General features: G+C 38.0%; 1 protein-coding gene across 2 annotated transcripts in view; it reads left to right on the top strand.

Moving 5' to 3' along the window:
* Positions 1 to 8,591: 8,591 nt before the first annotated feature.
* The window catches only part of FKBP7 (FKBP prolyl isomerase 7), a 98,681-nt gene continuing 83,075 nt past the window's right edge, over positions 8,592 to 24,197 (top strand). The window contains exons 1-2 of one of the 2 annotated variants that reach the window (XM_053698509.1): positions 8,592 to 8,920; positions 11,063 to 11,214. In XM_053698509.1, coding sequence (XP_053554484.1) covers positions 8,706 to 8,920; positions 11,063 to 11,214 — 367 coding nt within the window. In that variant the 5' untranslated portion in view covers positions 8,592 to 8,705. The remainder of the gene's footprint in view (positions 8,921 to 11,062; positions 11,215 to 24,197) is intronic. The other variant, XM_053698508.1, reaches the window with a different exon arrangement.

The following is a 24,197-nucleotide window of genomic DNA, read 5'->3' as shown; positions in this document are numbered from 1 at the left end:
TTAATACATGTATTTCATTGCGGCAGGATATGGGTTAATACATTTATTTTGTTGCAGCAGGATAGGGGTTAATACATTTATTTAGTTGCGGCGGGGTCCGGGAGTGGTAGGATAGGGGTTAATAACTTTATTAAATTTGCGGCAGGGTCCGGGAGTGGCGGGATAGGGGTTAAACATTTTAGTATAGTGGCGGTGTTTAGTGACAGGGTATAAATAAAGTTGGGAAAAAGACGAATAGCAGCGAGATCGATGACTGTTAGTTAACAACAATCTGCTGCTCATCGCCCCGTGGCTTTTTGCCGGCTTTTTTTATAAATATGGAGATCGTATTGAGATCCGCGGCCGCGATGTTAGGCGAGCGTATTGGTGCTGGCGAATGCAGCACAGTTGACGGCTTGAAAGATAGGCCTCTTTTACTTTTCCTTCCCTTTATGAACGTATTATGTTTAAAAATATCACCAATTAGCTCCAAACTAGCATTATATTTTGTTTTATCTACATGGCTTAAAGTTAAAACCCCTGAATAAGTGTTTAAATCACAATTTAGTGGTCCAAAACTGACCAAACAGCTCCTGAAGGGGGGGATGGGACATCTAAAGAGTAAAACGTATATTTCTATAATAGTGTTGTTTATGCAAAACTGGGGAATGGTAAAAAAAAAGGGATTATCTATCTTCTTAACCAATAACATTTTTGGTGTTTACTATGCCTTTAAGTATCATCACTAACTAAAGGAAATGCAGTAAACAGAGCTCTTGGGTACATCAACTCTATCAAAAAGAGAGTATTTCAAAATGAAGTGCTGTAGTTAAAACAATTTACAGGCAACATTTTTGCTCCAGTGCAAAGCTAGGCACATGCCTTTGAGTGATAATAGTGCACATTGGGGTTCAGTTTAATGGCTGCACAAACACTTGAATCTACTATAATGCTGTATTAAAGAGTGGATTCAATTAGTTTTGCAAATTGCAGACATTACATTTAACCCCAATGTACTATTATCACTCAAAGGCATCTGCCTAAATAGTGGATTTGTCATTGCTGTGCTAAGTACAGCAGGAGCTTTTTATAAAGAAGAAGATAAGAATTCGAAAAAAGAAGATTACATTTAAAGTTTAATGAATGAAAGGACCCCTGTTTTTAAAGGGATAGGAAAGTCAAAATTAAACTTGCATGATTCAGATAGGTCATGTCATTTTAGGACACTTTTAAATTCAATTGTATTTTCAAATGTGCTTTGTTCTCTTAGTATCCCATGTTAAAAATGAATACGCACATATCAAACACCAGTGGGAACTGCTGCTAATTGGTACCTGCACACATTTGTCTCTTGTGATTGGCTAAATAGATAATCTCAGCTTCCTGACAGTAGCATAATGCTGTCCCTTCAGCAATGGATAACAAGAGAATGAAGCAAATTTGATAATAGAAGTAAATTGGAAAGTTGTTTAAAACGGTATGCTCTATCTGAATTATAAAATACAATTTTGGGGTTTACTATCACTTTAAGAGTATTTTTTAAAAAACTGGGCACGTTCTAATTAAAATTGACATTCACTATAGGCATCACTAGGGAGTGCAAAACATGTGATTTTTTTTCCATATATACATTTTTAATTGATGAAATTAATATATTTAAGTGTGCCACACCTTGAGTGCTATCACTTTTTTCTTGGACTAACTAAAAGTACCTATAGCATAGAGGTGTAAAAATAGCAACAAAAGGGTTGAAGAGAAATGAAAGTAAAAACAATTTTTTCACAATTCAGATAGAGCAATTCTAATATACTTATATTATCAAATTTTCTTTATTCTTTTAGTATCCTTTGTTCAAGAGCATACCTAAGTAGGCTCAGGGGCATAAACCTGCATGAACCTGCAGTCAGTGGAGAAAAGGGCTTGATAAATCTTGCCCTATATAACAGCAGTATTTGGAATGTTACACATTTTTAAAAGCTTAACGTTGAAACTTTAATTTTTACTTTTATACCACTTTCATTATGTGTTTATAAACTTCAAAGAGTTTCAACATTCAGGTGAACGTCTCAGGAGCTGCAAGCATTCCAGCGCCTCAGCTAGAGATTGCAGGTTGTTGGCGGCTACGTGTAACTGCAACTCCTGATTGGCTCACCAGATGTTCCTGCATGGGAGATGCAATGCTTGTGGTTCCCGAGTTGGATTTTATCTATATATTTAACCACTTTGTGAGGGATAAACACATAGGTGTTGATCACAGTCTATCATTTGATAATTATTAGCATGTTGATAGTAGCAGATGATGCATTTTCTATTTGATGTGATCACAATTAGCCATTTTTATTGTTTATTCACTAGCTTTTTTATTAACATGTGCCAGTCCTTTATTAGCAAATCACTATCGAAAATTCTTTATACTTAAAGGGATACTAAACCCAAAATGTTTCTTTAATTTTTCAGATAGAGCATACTTTCTAATTTACTCCTATTATCAATTTTCTTTGTTTTTTTGCTATCTTTATTTAAAAAGCAGGAATGTAAAGTTTAGGAGCCAGCCCATTTTTGGTTCACAACCTGAGTTATGTTTGCTTATTGGTTTGCTAAATGTAGCCACCAATAAGCAAGTGCTAGCCAGAGTGCTGAATCTAAAAGGGGCTGGCTTCTAAGCTTTACATTCCTGCTTTTTAAATACAGATAGCGAGAGAACGAAGAAAAATTGATAATAGGAGTAAATTAGAAAGTTGCTTAAAATTGCATTATCTATCTGAATTATGAAAGAAAAATTTGGGTTTAGTATCTCTCTAACAACATATTTATGGGGTCAGGTTTCATTGATCAAATTTCACAGCTAAAAGGACTTGATAAACCCAGAACATTATTCTTCTAGTTATTAATGACTACCCCACAAAGTTTTGGAATTGAACATTGGTTTTGTACATGAGCAAAACACACTGATATTACACCTGCCCTGTTGGAGGAAGTTAGTAAGTAATGTCAACAGATACAAACACTATCTATGACAGATACAATACAATACTTTATTGAACATTGTGACTAATCATTTTTTATCTTGCTTAACTGCTGTGACACTATATATTTTGTGCAAAGGGTGAAATCTTAGCATGCATGTGAGTTAAACATTTATTTTAATGATTATTAACATCTTACACCTTATATTAATTTTATTAGTACAGTCCTGCTAGTGAATCTACTACTGCAGTCCTGTAAGGGCCTTTAAAGGGACACTCTACAATAGAATTTTTATTGTTTTAAAAGCTAGATAATCCCTTTATTACCCATTCCCCAGTTTTGTATAACCAACACAGTTATATTAATATACTTTTTACCTCTGTAGTTACCTTGTATCTAAGAACCTTCTGACAGCCCCCTGATCACATGACTGTGACTATTTATTATCTCTATTGACTTGCATTTGGCATTGTGTTGTGCTAAATCTTAAATAACTTTCTGTGCCTGAACACAGTGTTATCAATATGGCCCACATGAACTATCAAGTCTCTTGTTGTGAAAAGCAATTTAATAAGCATGTGATAAGAGGCAGCCCTCAATGGCTTAGAAATTAGCATGCAATAGTCCGTAGAGAGACCGGCAATAGGGTACAGACCTCCTTGGTTATGATGCACCGTGGAAAAGCTGGCGACCTCCAGCCCACAAATTAGAAAGTCAGGATTCCAAAGCACCATATGTCTAATAACAAATCTTTTATTAAAGCATAAACAGCAACATAACAATGCGATGTTTCGGGATAACAATCCCTTAATCATGCATCATTAAGGGATTGTGATCCCGAAACGTCGCATTGTTATGCTGCTGTTTATGCTTTAATAAAAGATTTTTTATTAGACATATGGTGCTGTGGAATCCTTACTTTCTTAGAAATTAGCATATGAGCCTTTCTAGGTTTAGTTTCAACTAAGAATACCAAGAGAAAAAAGCAAATTTGATGAAAAAAGTAAATGCCCAGTGGGCTGCCAGTTACTTTAGCCCCGCCCACCAAGTGCTTTCACTGTGTTTGCTGCAAAACTGTATTTATTCTGAAATGATTTTGCAGCTGTTGGGCCGCAGGTTAATTTAGCCCCGCCCCTGCCCACCATTGAAGGGCTTCCGGTGGGAGGTGTGACGCTGAGCGCGCGATAAAGGAGCGCATTCAAGCTCACCACCTGAATGTATCCCTAGGCACTGCCACTGATCTTTGCCTTTGCCGGTATAAGAAAACCCACTCCTCTGTAGGTCGCAGGTACGCTGCCATGATGGAGCAATCTATCTAAATGTGAGATGAAGGATCCTAACTAATGTGGGTGATATACCACGCCACACATGCACTGATTGGAGCAGGTAGCGGAAGGAGCAGCATGGGCCGCAGAATCGGCGAAGTCACAGCAAGCAGATGGTTCCTGTAGAGACACAGCTGTTCTGTTGGTTGGCTCTGGCGGCCGCAGGATATCCAGAGCAGCAGGGCAGTCTCCAGGATTGGAGCGGTGAGTTTCGCCCATTTCTGAAAGAATTCTGCTGCAAAGGGCCAAATTAGGCACTGAGGCACCATAACCTTCACAGAAGGTAGGAAAATTGCTATGTACTTGCAATTTTTTCTTATAATTGGAACACTACATTGTGACAGGTGCTCGCATCAGCATTATGTTCATGTTCACTCTTGTGAAACTTTTCAAAAGCTCTGTTGCCATTTGTCAATAAGGTCTGGTGAATGTTATATACATAAGAGAGTCACCTTTTAAACAGCAAGGCGGAATAGGTGCTGTTCAATAGGGTGTGTTTGCAGTATTTACACACCAGTCTGGCTTTCAGGTTATGTGCTTCATTGGAAAGTGATGTGTTCATCCCCTTAATATTGCAGTGCATGTGTGTAGTGTGCATGCATATACTTGTGTGTATGTGGAGTATGTGTAGTGTGTGTATGTGGAGTATGTGTAGTGTGTGTATGTGGAGTATGTGTAGTGTGTGTATGTGGAGTATGTGTAGTGTGTGTATGTGGAGTATGTGTATTGTGTGTATGTGGAGTATGTGTATTGTGTGTATGTGGAGTATGTGTAGTGTGTGTGTGGTGTGCGTGCATATGATTGTGTGTGGTGTGTGCGTGCATATGATTGTGTGTGTGTGGTGTTCGTGCATATGATTGTGTGTGTGTATGTGTAGTGTGCATGCATATGAGTGTGTGGTATGCATATGAGTGTGAGTATGTGGTGTATGTGTAGTGTGTGTTGTGTGCATGCATATGAGTGTGTGTATGTGGTGTGCGTGCATATGAGTGTGTGTATGTGGTGTGCGTGCATATGAGTGTGTGTATGTGGTGTGCGTGCATATGAGTGTGTGTATGTGTAGTGTGAGTGCATATCAGTGTGTGTATGTGTGGTGTGCATGCAGATGAATGTGTGTATGTGTGTTGTGCATGCAGATTAATGTGTGTATGTGTGGTGTGCATGCATATGAATGTGTGTATGTGTTGTATGTGTGGTTTGCATGCATATGAATGTGTGGTGTGCATGCATAGAAGTGTGGGTATGTGTGGTGTAAGTATATGTAGTTTGTGTGCATTATTGTGTATTTGTGGTGTGTGTGCATATGATTATGTGTATATATGTAGTGTGCCTGCATATGAGTGTGTTTGTGTGTATGGGAGGGCCACTTTGCCTTAAAATGCCCGAGCCTATTTTTGGTCCCAGTCCGGCCCTGATAGAGGGGAAGTACAAGGAGATTTTCTGAACTCAACTAATTTTCAGCCAAAGTGAGACCAGGCAAACCTATAGGGACCACATCATGAGTAGACCAGTATATCAAGCCAACATAATTACAAAATCGAACGGTATCTGCATCCACAATTCAAACCCAGCTGAACCAGGAACATCCTACCCTAGTAAGCAAAAGTATAGTCAAAAGACAACTGTCAAAGTGTGGTCGGTCTTCATATGAGAGTATCAGTCTCTAAAAAAACTCCTTTGTTAAAAAAACAAATACCAAAAACAGTTAAGGTGCGGCCTGAGTATAGAAAGATCTACATCTCTGCTATATAATTATAAATGCAAAGCTTTCAAATGTAAAAAAACCAACAAACAGCAACAATCTTAATAACTACTTAACAATTCTAGAGAAAAATAGTGTGTGTTTTTTTTTTTTTTTTTTTAAAACCAGTTTTTATTATTAAGAGTAGATCTCTGTATAACGCTGACCATATAAGTGAACAAAATGTTGTTTCACATTTAATAGCTGCCTTTTTAAAACATTGTAAACAGCAAGATGTAAACAACGTAGTGCTTGTATACAGGGGTGTATTAACCCCTAGACATTGTTAAGGCATTCCATGCCTTCCTAAAAGCACTGGGACAGTATGTAACATCCTACTATATATGGCAACCTGTAGCCTCCCCTTTTATGCAATGAAGAATTGGACTGGGGGGGGGGGTGCTTAGAAGCATAGGCAGTTCATAATCTGATCCCAGCTTTGAAATCACGTGATTGCATCAACAATCGCGTGATTTCATTTTTTCAGCAAGTGTGGAATTCGTTCCGATGTTAAACACTGAAACAATACATCAATTTCACAGTGGAAGACTGTAAAACATGTTTATTGACAAATTAAATATTTACATTTTGGTTGAGATGGCAGCTTCAGAGGCTAACGCCACAGTGTGTAAAACCTACAATTAAATATGGTGCAGGAAATAAGTTACGGTATGCTTTGCCTATTCTAGAGTTGGTGACTTGCACAAAATGAACTAGCAGCACTGTAAATCTGTAGAAGTATACCATTATTTTGTGTGGAAGATAATTCATTCTCCAGCAGGAGAAAGATCCTAAACACATTTAATGCTAAGCATTTCTGAAGGAAGTGCAAGGAGCTGTAATTTGCATTGGTTTCCTTCGACAATAACAGACCTCAACCCCACTGAACATCTTTGGAAATGTTTGAAAAGGTAAAAAGGCAAACCATACTATGACATCTCTAAACATTCTCTGGGTGCTCTAACGGAGTGTCAGAATAATGTGGGTATAAAATTCTGCACAAACTTTTAGAACCAATCTAATAATTACAAATGTTTTTAAAGGGACATCAAACCCAAAAAGGGACAGTCTACTTGATTTTTTAATTGTTTAAAAATAGATAACACCTTTACAACCCATTCCACATTGTTGCACAACCATTTGTTATATTAATATATCTTATAATCTCTAAATCTCTGCCTGTTCCAAAGCCCCATGCAGGCCGCCTCTTATCTCATTGCATTGTATTAGCTTCCCACCGCCAGACAGTGCTAGTTCATGTGTGCCACATATAGATAATATTGTGATCACTCTTGTGAAGTTATGCAGGAACCAGCACTAATTGTCTAAAATGCAAGTTTGTAAAAGCACTGAGATAAGGTGCAGTCTGCAGAGGCTTAGATACAAGGTACTCACAGGGGTAAAAGGTGAATTAATATAACAGTGTCTTTATGCAAAACTGGGGAATAAGTAATAAAATGATTATCTATCTTTTTAAATAATAACATTTTTTAAGTAGACTGCCCCTTTAAGCAACTTTCTAATTTACTTATATGATCAAATTTTCTTCTTTTCCTTGTTATGTTTTGTTGAAAAGCAGGGACTTAAGATCAGGAGCGTGCACGTGTCTGGAGCACTATATGGCAGCAATTTTACAAGAATGGTATCCATTTTCAAGAGCACTAGATGACAGCACTATTACCTGACATGTAGTGCTCCAGACACTTACCTAGAATACCATGGCAACAAAACAAATGTGATAATAGGAATCAATTGGAAACTTTTTTTAAAAAAAAATGTGTGATCTGTCTGAATCACAAAAGATTTTTTGGGGTTTCATATCTTTGGCAAATGGTTGTTTTACCAAATATTGAGAAAATGAGGTATTTTATTATTGCACAAATGCCAGCTGGTAACTCTGTATTTAACCCCTGCAAAAATGTTAAACACTTTCACTGATTTGCTCTGCAAATCAAGGTATCAGCAGCACCTTTTGCCTCCAGCTACCAACTTGCTTGTTTTTCTAATGAAGCATTTAGCTGAGAAGCCTCACCACTCCTCTACTGCTCACCATGTGAGGGGATTGCACCTCCTATTTTCATCTGGCTCATTCCTGTCCTGCGAGGAAACAGCAGGATACAAAAACTATGGTAGGGTTCAAAAGTCCACTTCCATAACCTGAAATTGTTCCACTAGTAAAAGTAAAAATATGTTATACTGAAAATCCAATGTATTAGAACAGTTTGTTTGCATCAGAATGTCTCTTTTATAAACCGTATCACAAGACATGAGTTATGAATTACAGTTTATTCAGCACATGCTATACACATACACACATGCATCAATACAAATTGAATGAGCACAGCTAACAAAGGTACTTTTAGTTGTACCTCCAACCTGTACAGAGAGAAGCCTGGGGTCTGTAACAAGATCAGCTGTGTAGAATTGTTGAGATTCTTTTCTACACTGTCCCAGCATGAAGTGAATACACCATAAGGAAGGCAGACCTACATTATTCAGGGAGCCAATCCTAAATCAGGTCACGTGTTTCTAAGATTCAGCTTTCCAGCTTCCCTTTAGCTTGACTTGGAAGACAAAAATATTTGGCTTTTTTTTTTTCTCCCTGAAGTTATTTCAAGACTGCCACGTGTATAACTGAGGATCAAGGGGTTTAGTAAGTCAATTGTTATCGCGCAGGGAGAATTTAAGCGACCATGCATCTCTATGCAAAACTACTTTTAATTTTGCAGGCTTTTAGCCTTATTATGATCCACATTCAAGGAGAAAAAACTGAAGATAGAAAGGAGGAGGTTAAAATAGAAGTGCTGCACTTGCCTAAAGAATGCTCCCAAAAGAGCAAGAGAGGAGACCTTGTAAATGCTCATTATGATGGGTACCTGGCAAAGGATCTTAGCAAATTTTACTGCAGGTAGGTGCATTACAGGTATTTTATTCATCACAACCTCAGTGTGGTATTCGTTTAATAAACTATTGATAATATAGGACGCAGAATCTTTTTTTTAAATATTCTATTTCACTCAGTTATACAATATCATTTGAGAACGAAAAGGAACAAGCGACAACACATGGTTATTTTCTAATTCTGCTCATTCGGGAGTAATAATGACAGCAGTATTTAGGGGTTCTTTTGTATTATTGACATGTCCAGGAGCAGTCTGCTGTAAATCTGTAGTCTGAGACACATTTTCAACAATGTACCCTGAAATGTATCACTATCTTCATTATGTCGGTGAAATGTACCATGGAAAATGTTAGCATGGTATAAAGTATATGCACATTGTTTTTATTTCCTTGTATATGTTTGAAGTGTAAATCATGCACTTTGCAACATGCTAGTCTTATTTTCATTGCGATATCATGAAGCCTGCAACTGCAAGACTGCACCTAAATATCTGTAAACTTCTAGATCCTAAACAAAGCCTGAAGTATCCGTTTTCTATCATCAAGCCTGACAACTGTAGTCATATTATTACATGGCACACATGATTATCATTTCTGGGATTCTAACTAATAAAAATAATAATTGTCATGAAGCACTTGCAAGTGACATCTTTTTCTTTCATGTATAGTTATGTTGTGGTCCTGTCAAACAACCTGTGTAAAAGATATTTATAGACTATAGGGGAAGTACCAGTTCTTAAAGGGACAGACTACAATAGAATTTGTATTGTTTTAAAAGATAGAAAATTCCTTTATTACCCATTCCCCAGTTTTGCATAACCAACAGTTATATTAATTTACCTTTTACCTCTGTGATTACCTTGTATCTAAACATCTTCTGTCAGCCCCCCGAGCACATGACTGTGACTATTTATTATCTTCTATTGACTTGCATTTAGTACTTCTAGATTGTAAGTTCCCACGGGAATAGGGCCCTCAATCCCTCCTGTATGTGTTTGTAAATTTTGTCCTGTATCTTGTATTGTTTTATTTAAATGAATTGTATCCATGGACAGCGCTGCGGAATATGTTGGCGCTTAATAAATAAAGTATAATAAAAATAGTACTGTGTTGTGCTAAATCTTAAATAACTCCTTGGGCGTGAACACATTGTTATCTATATGGCCCACATCAACTAGCAGTCTCCTGTTGTGAAAAGCAAATACAAAAGCATGTGATAAGAGGCTGTCTATAGAGTCTTTGAAACAGGCAGACATTTAGAGGTTTAAATGTTATAAAGTATATTAATATATCAATGTTGGTTGTACAACTGCTGGGGAATGGGTAGTAAAGGCATTATCTAACTTTTTATACAATAACAATTTTAGTGTAGACTGTTCCTTTAATACACGTGTTCTGTTAAAGGGCCATACTGTCTCCATGACTTTCATATTATTCAACAATAAAATATTTTTCATATTCATACAGTGATATGCTATTGTAATCCTTTACCTTAATTTGGGCATTTCATATATCTTAGCATTATTTTTTTTGTAGGGTTTTGTGCTCGTCCCACACTTCCTGGAGTAGACCAAATGCAAATTCTTAACTTAGATTTCAAAATACTACAAAACTGTATTTAATTTGCAATATTTTGAGAAAACCTTGTGTGAAAAGCACAATTTTTACACAAACTCAAAGGGTGTTTAATAACTCTTTAAGAAATACAAATAATGTTCTAAAAGGCTGGGTATCATTTTTAATATGAAAATATATTGATTGTGTTTATTATTAATACAAATAATGTAATGAATATATTAGACATACAATATAAGATTTCATTTTTTTGTTTTTGACAAAGCAGTAACATCTTATTTCATTACAGTTACTTACCATGCAGACCAACCTCTATTCTAGACAATAAAATAATTCCTATTTTACCTGTAAAGTAAAACATATTCTCTGTTTTACCCCAGCAGACACTTTTTAAACCCCTTATCCACTTTACATCCACCAAGTTCCACCCTTTTCAAACACACATAAAACCAATTTTACATTATATTGGGGGCAGCTTGCTGGGTTTGTCAAATGCCCGAATTGTTTTCTTTCTCTTTGCGATGTTACACAAAATAGATGTTAAATGTTAACACAATTGTTCTCTTCCTTGTAGCCGTTCAGAAAAAGATGGACACCCAAAATGGTTTGTTCTCGGCGTTGGGCAAGTGATTGAAGGGCTTGATATAGCTTTGATGGATATGTGTCCTGGAGAAAAAAGAAAAGTCATCATTCCTCCTTCCTTGGGATATGGGGATAAAGGATTTGGTAAAACATGAGCTGTTTTGCCATTTTAATGTTAACATAGTAATAAGCATATAGTGTTCTGCATTTTTATAAACATTTATGGTAGTTCATCAATAATAACTTATAGAGATGTAATTTTACACACACTTTCCCCCATATAAAAATAGTCTTAACGGCATGGAAACACCAGTTTAAAATGATACATTACTAACCTTTCACTGCACACATATGAATTTCTTTGGGGTTGGGGAGATAATGACATGAATAAATAATTTACTAATATATAAAATATAATGACAAAGTTTTATGTAGTTAGTAAATATTTTAAGACACATCAGTTCCATGAATTATGTTACAATTTACCTGACCAGATTAGTGTTCTTTCCAGCATCTGTTAAAATATAGGAACAAGATTACTGGACACATTTCAGCATTTTAATGAAATCTGATGTATACTTTTTATCCTTAAACTGTTAAGAAGTCACGTTTAATTTGTCTACAGCTTTAGCATGCAGTGTTATGTCATTTTATTTTCCTCCCTATAGCAAAGTAGCATGCTTCAAAAAAGCTATCAAAATGTCTTTGCATGGTGAACAAGATGGCTGGCTAACCTTGTAAGAGAAAATGCATGTGACTGTTATTCTATGCAAGTCTTTAACTGTGGTATGTATTGCTCCTCCATGTTCATGCCAATGAGTACTGTACTTTACAAACTGTTCTAACATATATTTGTATATATTTGTTTTAAAAAAGTATTTGCTTCATTGCTTGTTGGAAATACTAATATAATAAGTGAATAGAATAGGGGCATCAAAACTTTATACTGAAGGTTATACTGTAAAATGTTTTTACATTTTATGAATCAAACCCTTCTCCACCCACGCCCACCTCCTATAACCACTTCTCTCTCAGCTCAAGATTTTCACAGCCACTTTAACAACAAAATAAATTCCATCAGAAATGGAATCATCCCTCAACATACTACCAATCTCCAATTATTTGCTAACATCCAAAACCCACAAAATCTCAAATGCAGCTCTTGTGCCCCTGTTACTGAGGAAGAAGCTTCTGTCTTTATATTGTCCTCTCTCCTTACTACCTGTCCCCTCAATCCCATCCCATCACAACTGCTGACCTCCCTCTTTCCTACTCTTAATCCAATCCTTACATACATTTTCAGTCTCTCCCTCAGCACTGGTATATTTCCTTCATCGCTTAAACATGCACTAGTCACACCCATCCTCAAAAACCTTCTCTCGATCCAACTACCACCCTATTTCCCTACTCCCTTTTGCCTCAAAACTTCTGGAAAGGCTTGTATATACATGTTTATCACATTTCATCACATTAAACTCCCTCCTTGATCCATTGCAATCTGGATTGTGCCATCAACACTCCACATAGACAGCAATCATTAAGGTTACTAATGACCTAATTACAGCAAAATTCAAAGGCCATTAATCCTTCTCGATCTGTCTGCAGCCTTTGATACTGCTGACCACCCTCTCTTGCTCCAAACACTCCAATCCTTCAGCATCTGCAACACAGCCCTATAGTGGTTCTCCTCCTACCTGTCTAACTGCACCTTTAATGTATTCTTCTCTGGCACATCCTCTGCCCCCTTTACAACTTCCTGTTGAGGTACCACAAAATTCTGTCCTTGGTCCCCTTCTCTCAATTTTTTTTTTTTTATTGAAGACATAAGTAGAAAACAATTTATACAGGCAGAAGCATGATATCACAGTTATAACAAGTCTGTCTAAATTTTATAACCTGTATAATTTCACTACGCTATAAATATGGGTTTGTTACAGTTATAAAGGATTTTAAGGTCTTATCTTTTGCAATCCAATATAAATGTTGAATAGTTTAGCCTCAGCACTCGGTAGTTAATTAACACATATGGGGTTAACAACTTAATAAGGAGAGGCTTAGATTTTGGCAACGAGAAAACAGACAGGAATACCTCAAGACAGGCTATGGCTAATAACAAGCAGTTCTTAGAGATAATGCCAGTGTTATATTTTGCTAGGTGAAACTGCTTCACAGAAGTCAGGCAAAGTTTATAACTGTTTTGTACTCACAATCTCCCGTAAGAATGCGGTAAGCGTCTGGAAGTTACCGGAGTGGAGGGTTCAGTAAGGGAGAACTGCAGCAAAGATCAGAGGACTGTGATTTGGAGCGGACTCAAGCAGAGTGCAGGCTGCAGCGGAGATGAAGATCAGCTGTATAGCGTGGTGAGATCCAAAGCGGAGGTGTAGAAGTAGGGAGATGACGACAAGACAGCTGCTGACTTGAGAGAGAGTGGAACCTGGAAGTTCCCGAGTAGATTCTGAAACAAATTGTGCTCAAAGGCGCTAAGGAGCTGGGTTTAGCACACAAAGTGAATTACTTCAATAAACCAGCGAGGATGAGAAGTAGGAGGAAACTTTTATATGGTAAAAATCTACCTGTGTAGATTTAAGGTGGTATTTGGATGCCTGATGTTACTGGATAAGGTGGAATGTATGAAATACATGACATATTCCCCCCAGAAGGAAACCTCAAGGAGGTTTCAGGGAGCCGGTCTATCAGGATTCCGGCGATGGAGCAGGGACACCAACCTGTCAGCCGAGAGATTGGTGGTTGGTTCCCAAGAGTCATCAAAGGAATCATATCCAGTCCAATGGATGAGGTATTGCAGCTGTCCATGGTGACGACATGAATCCAGGATGTCTTGGACATCATATTCCACATCAGGTTGGGGTGGATGGACAAGGTGTATAGGATGAGGGCTTGTTGAAGCACAAGGTTTGATTAAAGAAACGTGGAAAGTGGGATATATATGGTAATGCAATGGCAATTGGAGAGTGACAGTCATAGGGTTGAGAATTGCTGTAATAGGGAATGGTCCTATGAAAAGCTTATTTAATTTCCTGCAGGTGTTTGGTAATCTTAAATTCTTGGTGGCTAACCATACCATTTGTCCTACCGTGTATTGCGGATGGGGTTTATGTCATAGATTGTAGTACTTTTTGTGAGTAGCCTGTGCTTGTTTGATATTGTCTCGGATGATATCAAACGTTTGGTTTATTGAATTGACCAAATCGGTAACTTGAGGACTACGTGAATCTTGGTTGGTAAGTGGATGAAACCGTGGATGGAATCCTGTGGTAATATAGAATGGGGAGTAACCAGTGAATGAATTAGTGGTGTTGTTATAAGCAAACTCTGCGGTGCTCAGAAAATCAGCCCATGATTGTTGTTTGTGTGAACAGAAACACCTGAGGTACTGTTCAATCCACTGGTTGGTTCTTTCACACTGCCCATTAGTTTGGGGATGGTAAGAAGTAGTTTAGAGCTGCTTCATCTGTAGAGCATTACAAAGTGATTTCCAAAACTTAGACGTGAACTGTGTTCCCCTGTCACTTAGTACTGTGGTTGGGATTCCATAAGAGGAAAATTATTTCCTTTAGGAACAAATCGCCAGTTTGTTAAGCAGTAGGTAAGGATCTAGTGGGCATAAAATGGGCCATTTTTTAAAACAAATCGAATACCATGAAAATGCAGGTGTAACCTGATGATCTTGGCAGCTCGACAATGTAATCCATGGAGACGGTGGACCAAGGGCGGTCTGCTACTGGTAAAGGCTGTAGTAAACCCATAGGTTTTTCATGAGAGGGTTTAGCTGTGGAACAGGTTTCACAAGCGGATATGTAGAGTCTTACTGTTGTTCTCATGGCAGGCCACCAAAAGTTCCTTTGGAGGAGGTCATAGGTTTTATGTATGCCTAGGTGGCCGGCCAGAACTGAATCATGTGTAAGTTGAAGAAGATGGTTGCGCATTGATGGGGGCACATAAATGCGTGAAGCGAAACAGAATATGCCTTCATTATCAGCTGTGAGAAGGTTTGTCGGTTTTGTTGAATCCCTCACTTGTTGATCCTTTAACTCTTGAGTTAATTGTGTGAGGGAGGCTAATATGTTGGTCTCTGGTATCACCGTTGAAGGTGATGATGGTATTGTAGGTTTGTGGTCTTTTCTTGATAAGGCATCTGCCTTACCATTTTTTTCACCTGGATGGTAAGTGATGACATACGAGAATCTGGAGAAGTATAAATTTCAGCGTAGTTGACGTGCGGACAGAGTACGACTGGTTTGCAGATACTGTAGGTTTTTATGATCAGTAAATATCGTGATAGGATGCTCAGCCCCCTCTAACAGGTGTCTCCATTGGTCGAACGAACATTTAATGGCTAAGAGTTCCTTCTCTCCTACAGGATAGTTTAATTCTGATGAAGTTAGAATTCTTGAGTAGTAGGAGATAGGATGGAGGGGTTTATCAGGAGTTACTCTCTGTGATAAGATCGACGCTATGGCAAAATCTGATGCGTCAACTTCAAGAACGAAGTGATAATCGGTGTTAGGGATCTGAAGCACCGGCGATGTGACAAAGCATGTTTTGAGGGAGTCAAAGGCTTCCTGGCAGTGTGTGTTCCAGGAATAGACAAAGTGGTCTTTTGTAAGGTCAGTGAGAGGTTTTGCGATGGAAACAAAATTGTGTATAAAACGTCTGTAGAAGTTTGCGAAGCCTAAAAAATGCTGGACTTCTCTTTTGTTTTTTGGTATAGGTCAATCTAGAATGGCTGATATCTTATTTCTTTCCATCTTGATTTCATTGTGGTATATGATGTACCCAAGGAAGGAAATCTCTAGGGAATGGAAGATGCATTATTCTAGTTTAACGCATAAGTTGTGTGACTTAAGTCTGGAAAGGACAATTCTGACATGTTTAACATGATCAATGAAATTGCTGGAGTATATGAGTATGTCATCTAAATAGATTACAAGAAAAATGTCTAGTATGTCATGAAAGATATCGTTAATGAAGTACTGGAATGTCGCCGGGGTGTTACAGAGACCGAAAGGCATGACTGTATACTCATAAAGACCATAACGGGTCCTAAATGCAGTCAACCATTCGTCAACGGCTCTTATTCTAACAAGGTTGTAAGCAGCTCTTAGATCCAATTTAGTAAAGAATCTAGCACCTCTGAGCCTCTCAATCAACTCTGGAATAAGAGGTAAGGGGTATCTATTCTTCTTGGTACGCTTATTTAATCCCCTATAATCAATTATAGGGCGCAAAGAACCATCCTTGGTTTTTCACAAAGAAAATCCCAGCACCAGCAGGAGATGAAGAAGGTCTAATAAAACCCTTCCTGAGATTTTCATTTATGTAAGTTTTTAGATGTTCGAGCTGTGGCTTAGAGAGGGGGTAGATGTGCCCACAGGGTATTGAAACGTCAGGAAGTAGGTCAATAGGGCAGTCGTAGGGCCTGTGAGGGGGTAATGATTCGACTACCTTTTTGTCAAAAACGTCTGCAAGGTCGGTGTATTCAGTGGGAATGTTAGTAGTGGTAGTAGTAAAAAGAGTGGGTACAGGAAAACAAGTAGATGTGCAGTAGCGAGAAGTGAAAGATATGGATAAAGTATCCCAATGAATCTGTGACTGATGCAGACGAAGTCAAGTGATACCAAGAACTACTGGGTAGATGGGTGAGGCGATGATGTCAAAAGAAAGTGTCTCAGTGTGGCCAGAAACTGTAGTAAGCAGAAGCGGGATGGTGTTGTGAGAGACAGGACCAGAGGAGAGTTGTGAGCCATCAATAACTTTAAGAGGCATAGGAGTGCTTTTGGGGAAAAAAAGGTATTTTATTGCATTTGACTAAATCAAAATTGATGAAGTTGCCACATGCGCCGGTGTCGATAATCGCGTCAGTCTTCACACTGTGATGGTCCCACTGTAGAAACACAGGTAAGATAAGATAGGATGAAGTAATCATTTTTGAGTATAAACATTGTTTACTTGCTTGTGTCTTACTCTGCTTCTGTTTCTGGAGTTGGGGACATACTCTGACTACTTGGCCAGGTGCTGTATAGTACATGCAGAGGTTGAGGGTCTGTTTTTTTCTTGGGGAGACAGGGGGTCTTTGATAAAGCTGATATCCATAGGCTAATCGTGACCAGTAATCTGGTTAGGTGGTGATTTTCGCGTTGCAAACAGGCAGTGTTTTTTCCAACTTCCTTTCACGGATCCTCCTGTCGACTGTAATAGATAAAGCAAACAGATCCTCTAGCTGATCTGGCACCCCTGTTCTGGACAATTCGTCCTTTATATCTTCAGACAGGCCAAGCCTGAACTGATTCCTCAAGGAGACTTCGTTCCAAAGGGAATCCCTAGCCCAGATCTTAAATTGGGTGACGTAATAGTCTGCGGGATTCTTAAGTTGTTTGAGACTCCTGAGTTTATTTTCTGCGGTCAACTGCCGGTATGGATCATCATAGAGACTGGACATTGCTTTCAGGAAGTTGTCCAGGGAGTTCAGGATTGGATCCTGGGACTCATAGAAACAATCAGCCCATGCACGTGGTTCAGAACAGTGAGGACCTTAGATCTTTCTGTTGGGTAGGTTCTGGATCTGAGCTCAAAAAGGAGGAGACCTGCATTTCTGAATTGCTTGAATGCAGCACGGTCTCCAGAAAACTTTTCTGGGAGTGAGACCTGTGGCTCTGGCATGTGTTCAGCTCCTGCACCTCTTGCAGTGAGCTTTTCTCTAAGACATGCTCTTAAAGTCTGGTTTTCTATCTGTAGATCTCTGAAGGCTTGAGTTAAGTTATCAATACGAAGATTGAGACTGTGTATCTGTGGTGCAACGTCTGTGACTTCCATAATACTCTAAATTAGTAATATGAATACAGAAAATGCTGTATATTATTTTTGTGGCTGGTTTATTATGTCACAGTTATAACAAGTCTGTCTAAGTTTGCATGGATTTATAACCTGTATAATTTCACTACGCTATAAATATTGTTTTGTTACAGTTATAAAGGATTTTAAGGTCTTATCTTTTGCAATCCAATATAAATGTTGAATAGTTTAGCCTCAGCACTCGGTAGTTAATTAACACATATGGGGTTAACAACTTAATAAGGAGAGGCTTAGATTTCGGCAACGAGAAAACAGACAGGAATACCTCAAGACAGGCTACGGCTTATAACAAGCAGTTCTTAGAGATAATGCCAGTGTTAAAGCTTGCTAGGTGAAACTGCTTCACAGAAGTCAGGCAAAGTTTATAACTGTTTTGTACTCACGATCTCCCGTAAGAATGCGGTAAGCGTCTGGAAGTTACCAGAGCGGAGGGTTCAGTAAGGGAGAACTGCAGCGAAGATCAGAGGACTGTGATTTGGAGCGGACTCTAGCAGAGTGCAGGCCGCAGGGGAGATGAAGATCAGCTGTATAGCGTGGTGAGATCCGGAGCGCATGTGTAGACGTAGAGAGATGACGTCAAGACAGCTGCTGACTTGAGAGAGAGGGGAACCTGGAAGTTTCCGAGTAGATTCTGAAACAAATTGTGCTCAAAGGCGCTAAGGAGCTGAGTTTAGCACACAAAGTGAATTACTTCAATAAAACGAGCGAGGATGAGAAGTAGGAGGGAACTTTTATATGGTAAAATCTACCTGTGTAGATTTAAGGTGGTATTTGGATGCCTGATGTTACTGGATAAGGTGGAATGTATGAAATACATGACACATGAATATCAAATTATACATCAAGAGTCTGATGACGATCTGTATTACATAGGATAACATGTATATATGTCCTCATTTTACCACCTAACAAAAAGGGACCTCTTTTGGGTCCTTAAAGCAGTGTAGAAAAGATAATTTAGGTGTTTTTTCTAGTAAAGCTTACTTATAATATCAGTGCTAAACTATATTGTTTCTTAAGTAAATATATGACATTGTTAACAAAGAGATATATAAATCAACCAGAACTGAACAGCTATTCAACAGGATAAACCTTGACAGGGAATGTGTATCTTACCCCATAAAAAAGGAGTCTCTTCTCAATTTATACATAATCTTTAGGTTCCTTAATAAAGTCCCACAGGTTTCAATATCGATTGTATGCTGGTGATACCCAAATCTACCCCTCTTTACCAGACCTAGCCCCCTTTCTTGCTAATTTGTGTCACTAAATGTCTTTCTAATATTTCATCCTGGATGTCCTCTGACTACCGTAAGATAAATCTCTCCAAAACAGAGCTCCTTATTTTCCACCTTCTTCCAAAATCCCTATCCCCCAACTGTTGATAATAACATATTTACTCCAACCCTGCATGCCAATGTCTTGGGTCACATGACGCCTTATAAACATCTCCAGAATTTGCCATGTCCTCACACAAGACACAACTAAGGTTTTTATCCACTCTCTCATAATTTCCCACCTGGACTATTGCAACTCCATCGTCTTTGGTCTCCCTAGCTCCCGTCTATCTCCTACCCATAATAATTGCCTTAGCTCCTCATCTGCCTCACCTCTCTGCCAATCTCTTAACTGGCTTCCTCTAACCTACAGAATAAAACACAAAATCCTGACTCTGACATTCAAGGCCCTCAATAACCCTGCTCCACCCTATATCTCAGACCTTGTCTCCAGATACTCTCCCTCCCATCGCCTTCGGTCTGCTCATGACCTCCTCACATTCCTGTCTACAGATCTTCTCTAGACTGGCCTCTCTGCCTCGCTCTACAAGACTTTCCCCTAGTCTTCAAAGTTTCAAGTCTCTACTGTTCAGGGATGCATACAATATACACTAACATTTTCTTACCTCAGTTCCTCTTTTCCTTTTGTCATCCACTTGAACCCCTTAGCATGTAAGCCTACAATCAGAGTTGTCTTGTAGATCACCTTCACACTGCAGCTCTTAGCAGGGCCCTCTACACATTTGTCTCCCATAAATGCTACCTTGCATATATAGACCTATGTTTATAGTGCTGCAGAATCTGTTGGTGCTCTACAAATAAATGATGATAACAATCAAATCAATATACAATTGTATATTTAAAGCAGGCTAATGTATTTTTTAAATTCTGCAGAGCTATACAGGAAGTACAATAAATAAAGGCAAGACGAGGAAGGCAGACTATGCCCCTGCTATATAGCTTTGCTTATGAATGCACCAAAACTATTTATAGACACAACTAGTCTCTCGCTCTCGCTCTCTCTCTCTCGCTCGCTCTTTCATATTATATTATATTATATATTGTATTTTTGCAGACGGTGCGAGAATAGGTGCAGGATCTTCCCTAACTATGGGCTCATTTCCATTGAACCATAAAAAGGGAGCCATAAGCTACAGAAGTTGCCAACAGCAACAAGTATTTTACGGCTCCATTTTAGTACCAGGTTTCCACTGAAATATTTTGCGCATTGCGTGCAGTCACTCTTTTCGTGCAGGTGTTAGTTAACATTATTTTAACGCTTCCATCTAATGTCAGATTTCTTGAAAATCGCACCATAACAAGTTAGTTGCTATGGTAACCGGACCTTACACTGTAAAATTTACATTTAACATCTGCACTCCTTACCTGTGATCACCTCTAAAGAGAAACAAAAACAAAGATACACTTATTTATAATACTTTTTTTTTAAATATAAGCAAATAATACTTTTTATTATAATTACATTTTCTACTTTATTAATATATGTAATATGTATTTCTGCCCTAGGCATAGGTCTAATTTGAATTTTGTAGATATGTGCTTGCATAAATTTTTATATGTAAATAAATATTAATATTTCTAAGAGAACATAAGTGCAACTATTCCTATACATGGGACAACAATAAATATTACATATTACAGGTTTTTTTCTACAGAAATGCTTACATTTTTTGCAAGTTTTAAAATTTCAATGTGAACTAGGCCTCAAAAAGCTAATTTTCCTCTTTTACATCTAGTTGAGCTGGGTGTTATTTCTTTTTAAGGTAACAACAGCTTCCGACAGTGTATTAACGGTTTTGTGCTTTCATTGGAAACCTGGAGTAAATTAGCACTTAACATGAATGTAAATTTGAATGAATGAGTTTTTAAAAATACTATTAAAAACAGGGGCACTTTCATTCATTAAAATTTACATTGAAGCGTTTTTTTAAAATATCTTTTTTCTTTAAGAAAACCAGACCACCCGCAGCTCCTCTGTACTTAGCACATCAATGACGAAACCGGCTTACTCCAATCACTGCGAGCACCCCAAGGCGTCCAGCTCGTGAGGCAACGCAACGATTGGAGGAAGCCGGTTTCGTCATCAATATGCTAAGTACAGCAGGAGAAGTGGTCGGAGGATCGCCGGTCTGGTTTTCCAAAAGAAAAAAGGTAAGTATCTTTAAAAAAACGCTTCAATGTAAATTTTAATGAATGAAAGTGCCCCTGTTTTTAATAGCACTTTTAAAAAACGGGCACTTATTCATTCAAATTTACATTCACTTTAACAGTTTCTAACACTTTCTATGATCCGGCGCTGTTATTGTGGTATAACGTGCCATCGGAAGCAGTCGATACATGAAATTGCTTCTGACAGCATATTTATCGGTTTACAACCTCACGCATACCTAATTACGGCTCAATGGAAACAAGCCCTATATGGGCTACACATGGTTAGTGGCAGTAAAGCAATGCAAGCTTACAGTGAAATGCTTTATTAGAAAAACAAGCAGCTCTGCACATAAGCAACAGTGAACGTGCTGGTGTTTCAGATACTAATACACATTTTTGGCATATGGGAGGGGGGGGGCAGATAAAATATAGAGAATAGCCCTAATAGCTTAACCTACCATAGGGCAGAACATAGTCTATAACTAATGTTAGGCAGTCCCAACAGCTGTTCTTGGTGGCAAAGACAGCCATTAGCATATCAGTCAGTGCAGTGATCTGTTTATACACGGAGCATGAGGGCATGGCCAGTAGTTGCTAATTGGAAAGGGCCGCATGTAGTTAGCTATTGGAGAGCCTTGTCAGCTCACTGCAAATGGATGTTCCTATCTCTGTAACTAGACAGCATTTGATTAAAAAAAGGAAGAGAGGGGGGAAACAGCAATATGTGCAAGGGAGAAAGTCATAAAGGATGAAAATAAAAGAGAGAAAATATATTTCAAACAATAGAGATCATTGAACAAATAATGACAAGAGAGATGGGCAGAAGAACAATGAAGAGATCAAAGAGAAGGTTGAAGGAAGGAAATGAATGCTGTGAATAGTCATGTCTGGAAATCTTATAAGATTATTTCCTCTAAATACGTTGCTACATTAGCATGAAACTTAGTGACATATCTAGGTATGTGTTGTGAGTCCCTGGCAGTGCAGACAATTGAATGTTTAACACCTTTCCTATCCTGGTGTTCTATTACTAACACTATCGGCAATGGGATAATGCTTGTGTAAAATAACCACTAAACACTGACTAAATTGTGCTGGTGTAAATATGCGGTAAGTCATAGCCAATAGGCCTCACTTAGAACATATTATTCACTGTAATGTTTGCTGGCACATCAATAAGTATTCTTTACAGCTGTTTGAAAATTAAAGACACATCAAAGTAATATTCATGTATAGTAGTTGAGGAATATACTATTTGATAAGTGTGTTAACTATGTTTTTCTTAGAGGTGTATTTCAAAATTAAAGGTGCATTTAAAGGGATATTCCAGCCAAAACTGAAAACCACATGGGTGCATTTTGGTATTGAATAGAAGCATTTTTGTAATATACACACATTAGCAAAAATACTTCTAATAAAAGCTATAGCTGTTTCAAAAGTGTATTTAAGTATGCACCGTGCACCAGCATTTTAAACACAGCACTTGCTCAGAGAGTCTAAGGTGCTTGTACCATCTGGTAATGACTCCATTTGTTCATTGCTGACATGATACCAGCCCCACTGATGCGCTAGGCAGCTGCAGTATGTAAAATGTGGGTGCAGTAACAATATCTAGCTATGCTTCACATGCACGTGCAGAGAAAAATATTAACACTAAAACAGTGATAACTTTTGCTAGAAGCATTTTTGCTAATACATATATATTGCAAATATCTTTCTATTCAAAGATGTAATTAATCTATGTGCATTTAAATTTTGACTGGAATGTCCCTTTAAGTATTTTTATGCATAGTATATACAAATGATTGTTAATCTTTTTGAGTAACAGTGCTTAAACAAAATCAATGTTTTAAAAACATTTAAATTGTCATTTTGCATTACAGTAACATACTCCTTGACAAGTTTATTGATTATGTTTAACTTATCTTTGCTGAGGCTAATTAGGGACAGATACACGAGTTGCTACATTAAAGGGACAGTTAAAGTGATGGTAAATCCTAGCGTTTGTGAAACTGCTAGGATTTACCATTGGAACAAATAAAGGGGACTTGCAGTCTTGAAGTATAAAATACTTCATGCTAAAATTTCCTTTATTTATTTTAAGCGTTCGCCGCACTGAGCTGCTCAAACAGCCCATGGCAGAACGCTATTTTGCTGAGAAGTAACGTCTCCACCTCTTAGCAAATAGCCGGTGCAATTTTTGGCTAAGTTACTAAAATGTAAGCACATGGAAATACTCACACAGTCACACACTGTCAAAGATACACACACAGAGACACTAACACAGATATACACTAACATATACAATAACACAAACAAGCACTAACACTTACACACACACAGACCCACACTAACACAGACACAGTGACTAACAGAATCACACACTAACACATACACACAGACACCAATACAAATACAGAGAGATGCTAACAAACATAGACACACACTCTAACACATACAGACTGACACACACACAAACACTAACACACAGAAACACAAACACACAGGAGACACTAACATAGACACACACTTACATGCACAGACACACAGAGAAACTAACATAGGCGGCGCTAACACAAAGGCACACTTGCACAAACAAACACACAGACACTAACAAAGACTCTTAAGTTTATATTACTATATTGTGAATGGTTTGCCATGCTGGATTTATGCCATTCAATCTGTAGTCAAAGTTTATGATTGCACCCTGCCTTTCCCTAATTTTCAGTGACTATTAACCCTTTGAGTGCTAAGCACTTTCCCACCTGGGTGCTAAGCTGTTTAAAGTTTTTTTTTTTTTTTTAA

Source organism: Bombina bombina, chromosome 1, assembly GCF_027579735.1.
Source record: "Bombina bombina isolate aBomBom1 chromosome 1, aBomBom1.pri, whole genome shotgun sequence".
Classification (NCBI taxonomy): Eukaryota; Metazoa; Chordata; class Amphibia; order Anura; family Bombinatoridae; genus Bombina; species Bombina bombina.
Note: the sequence above shows the minus strand (reverse complement) of the source record. Positions and strands in the feature narration are given on the sequence as shown.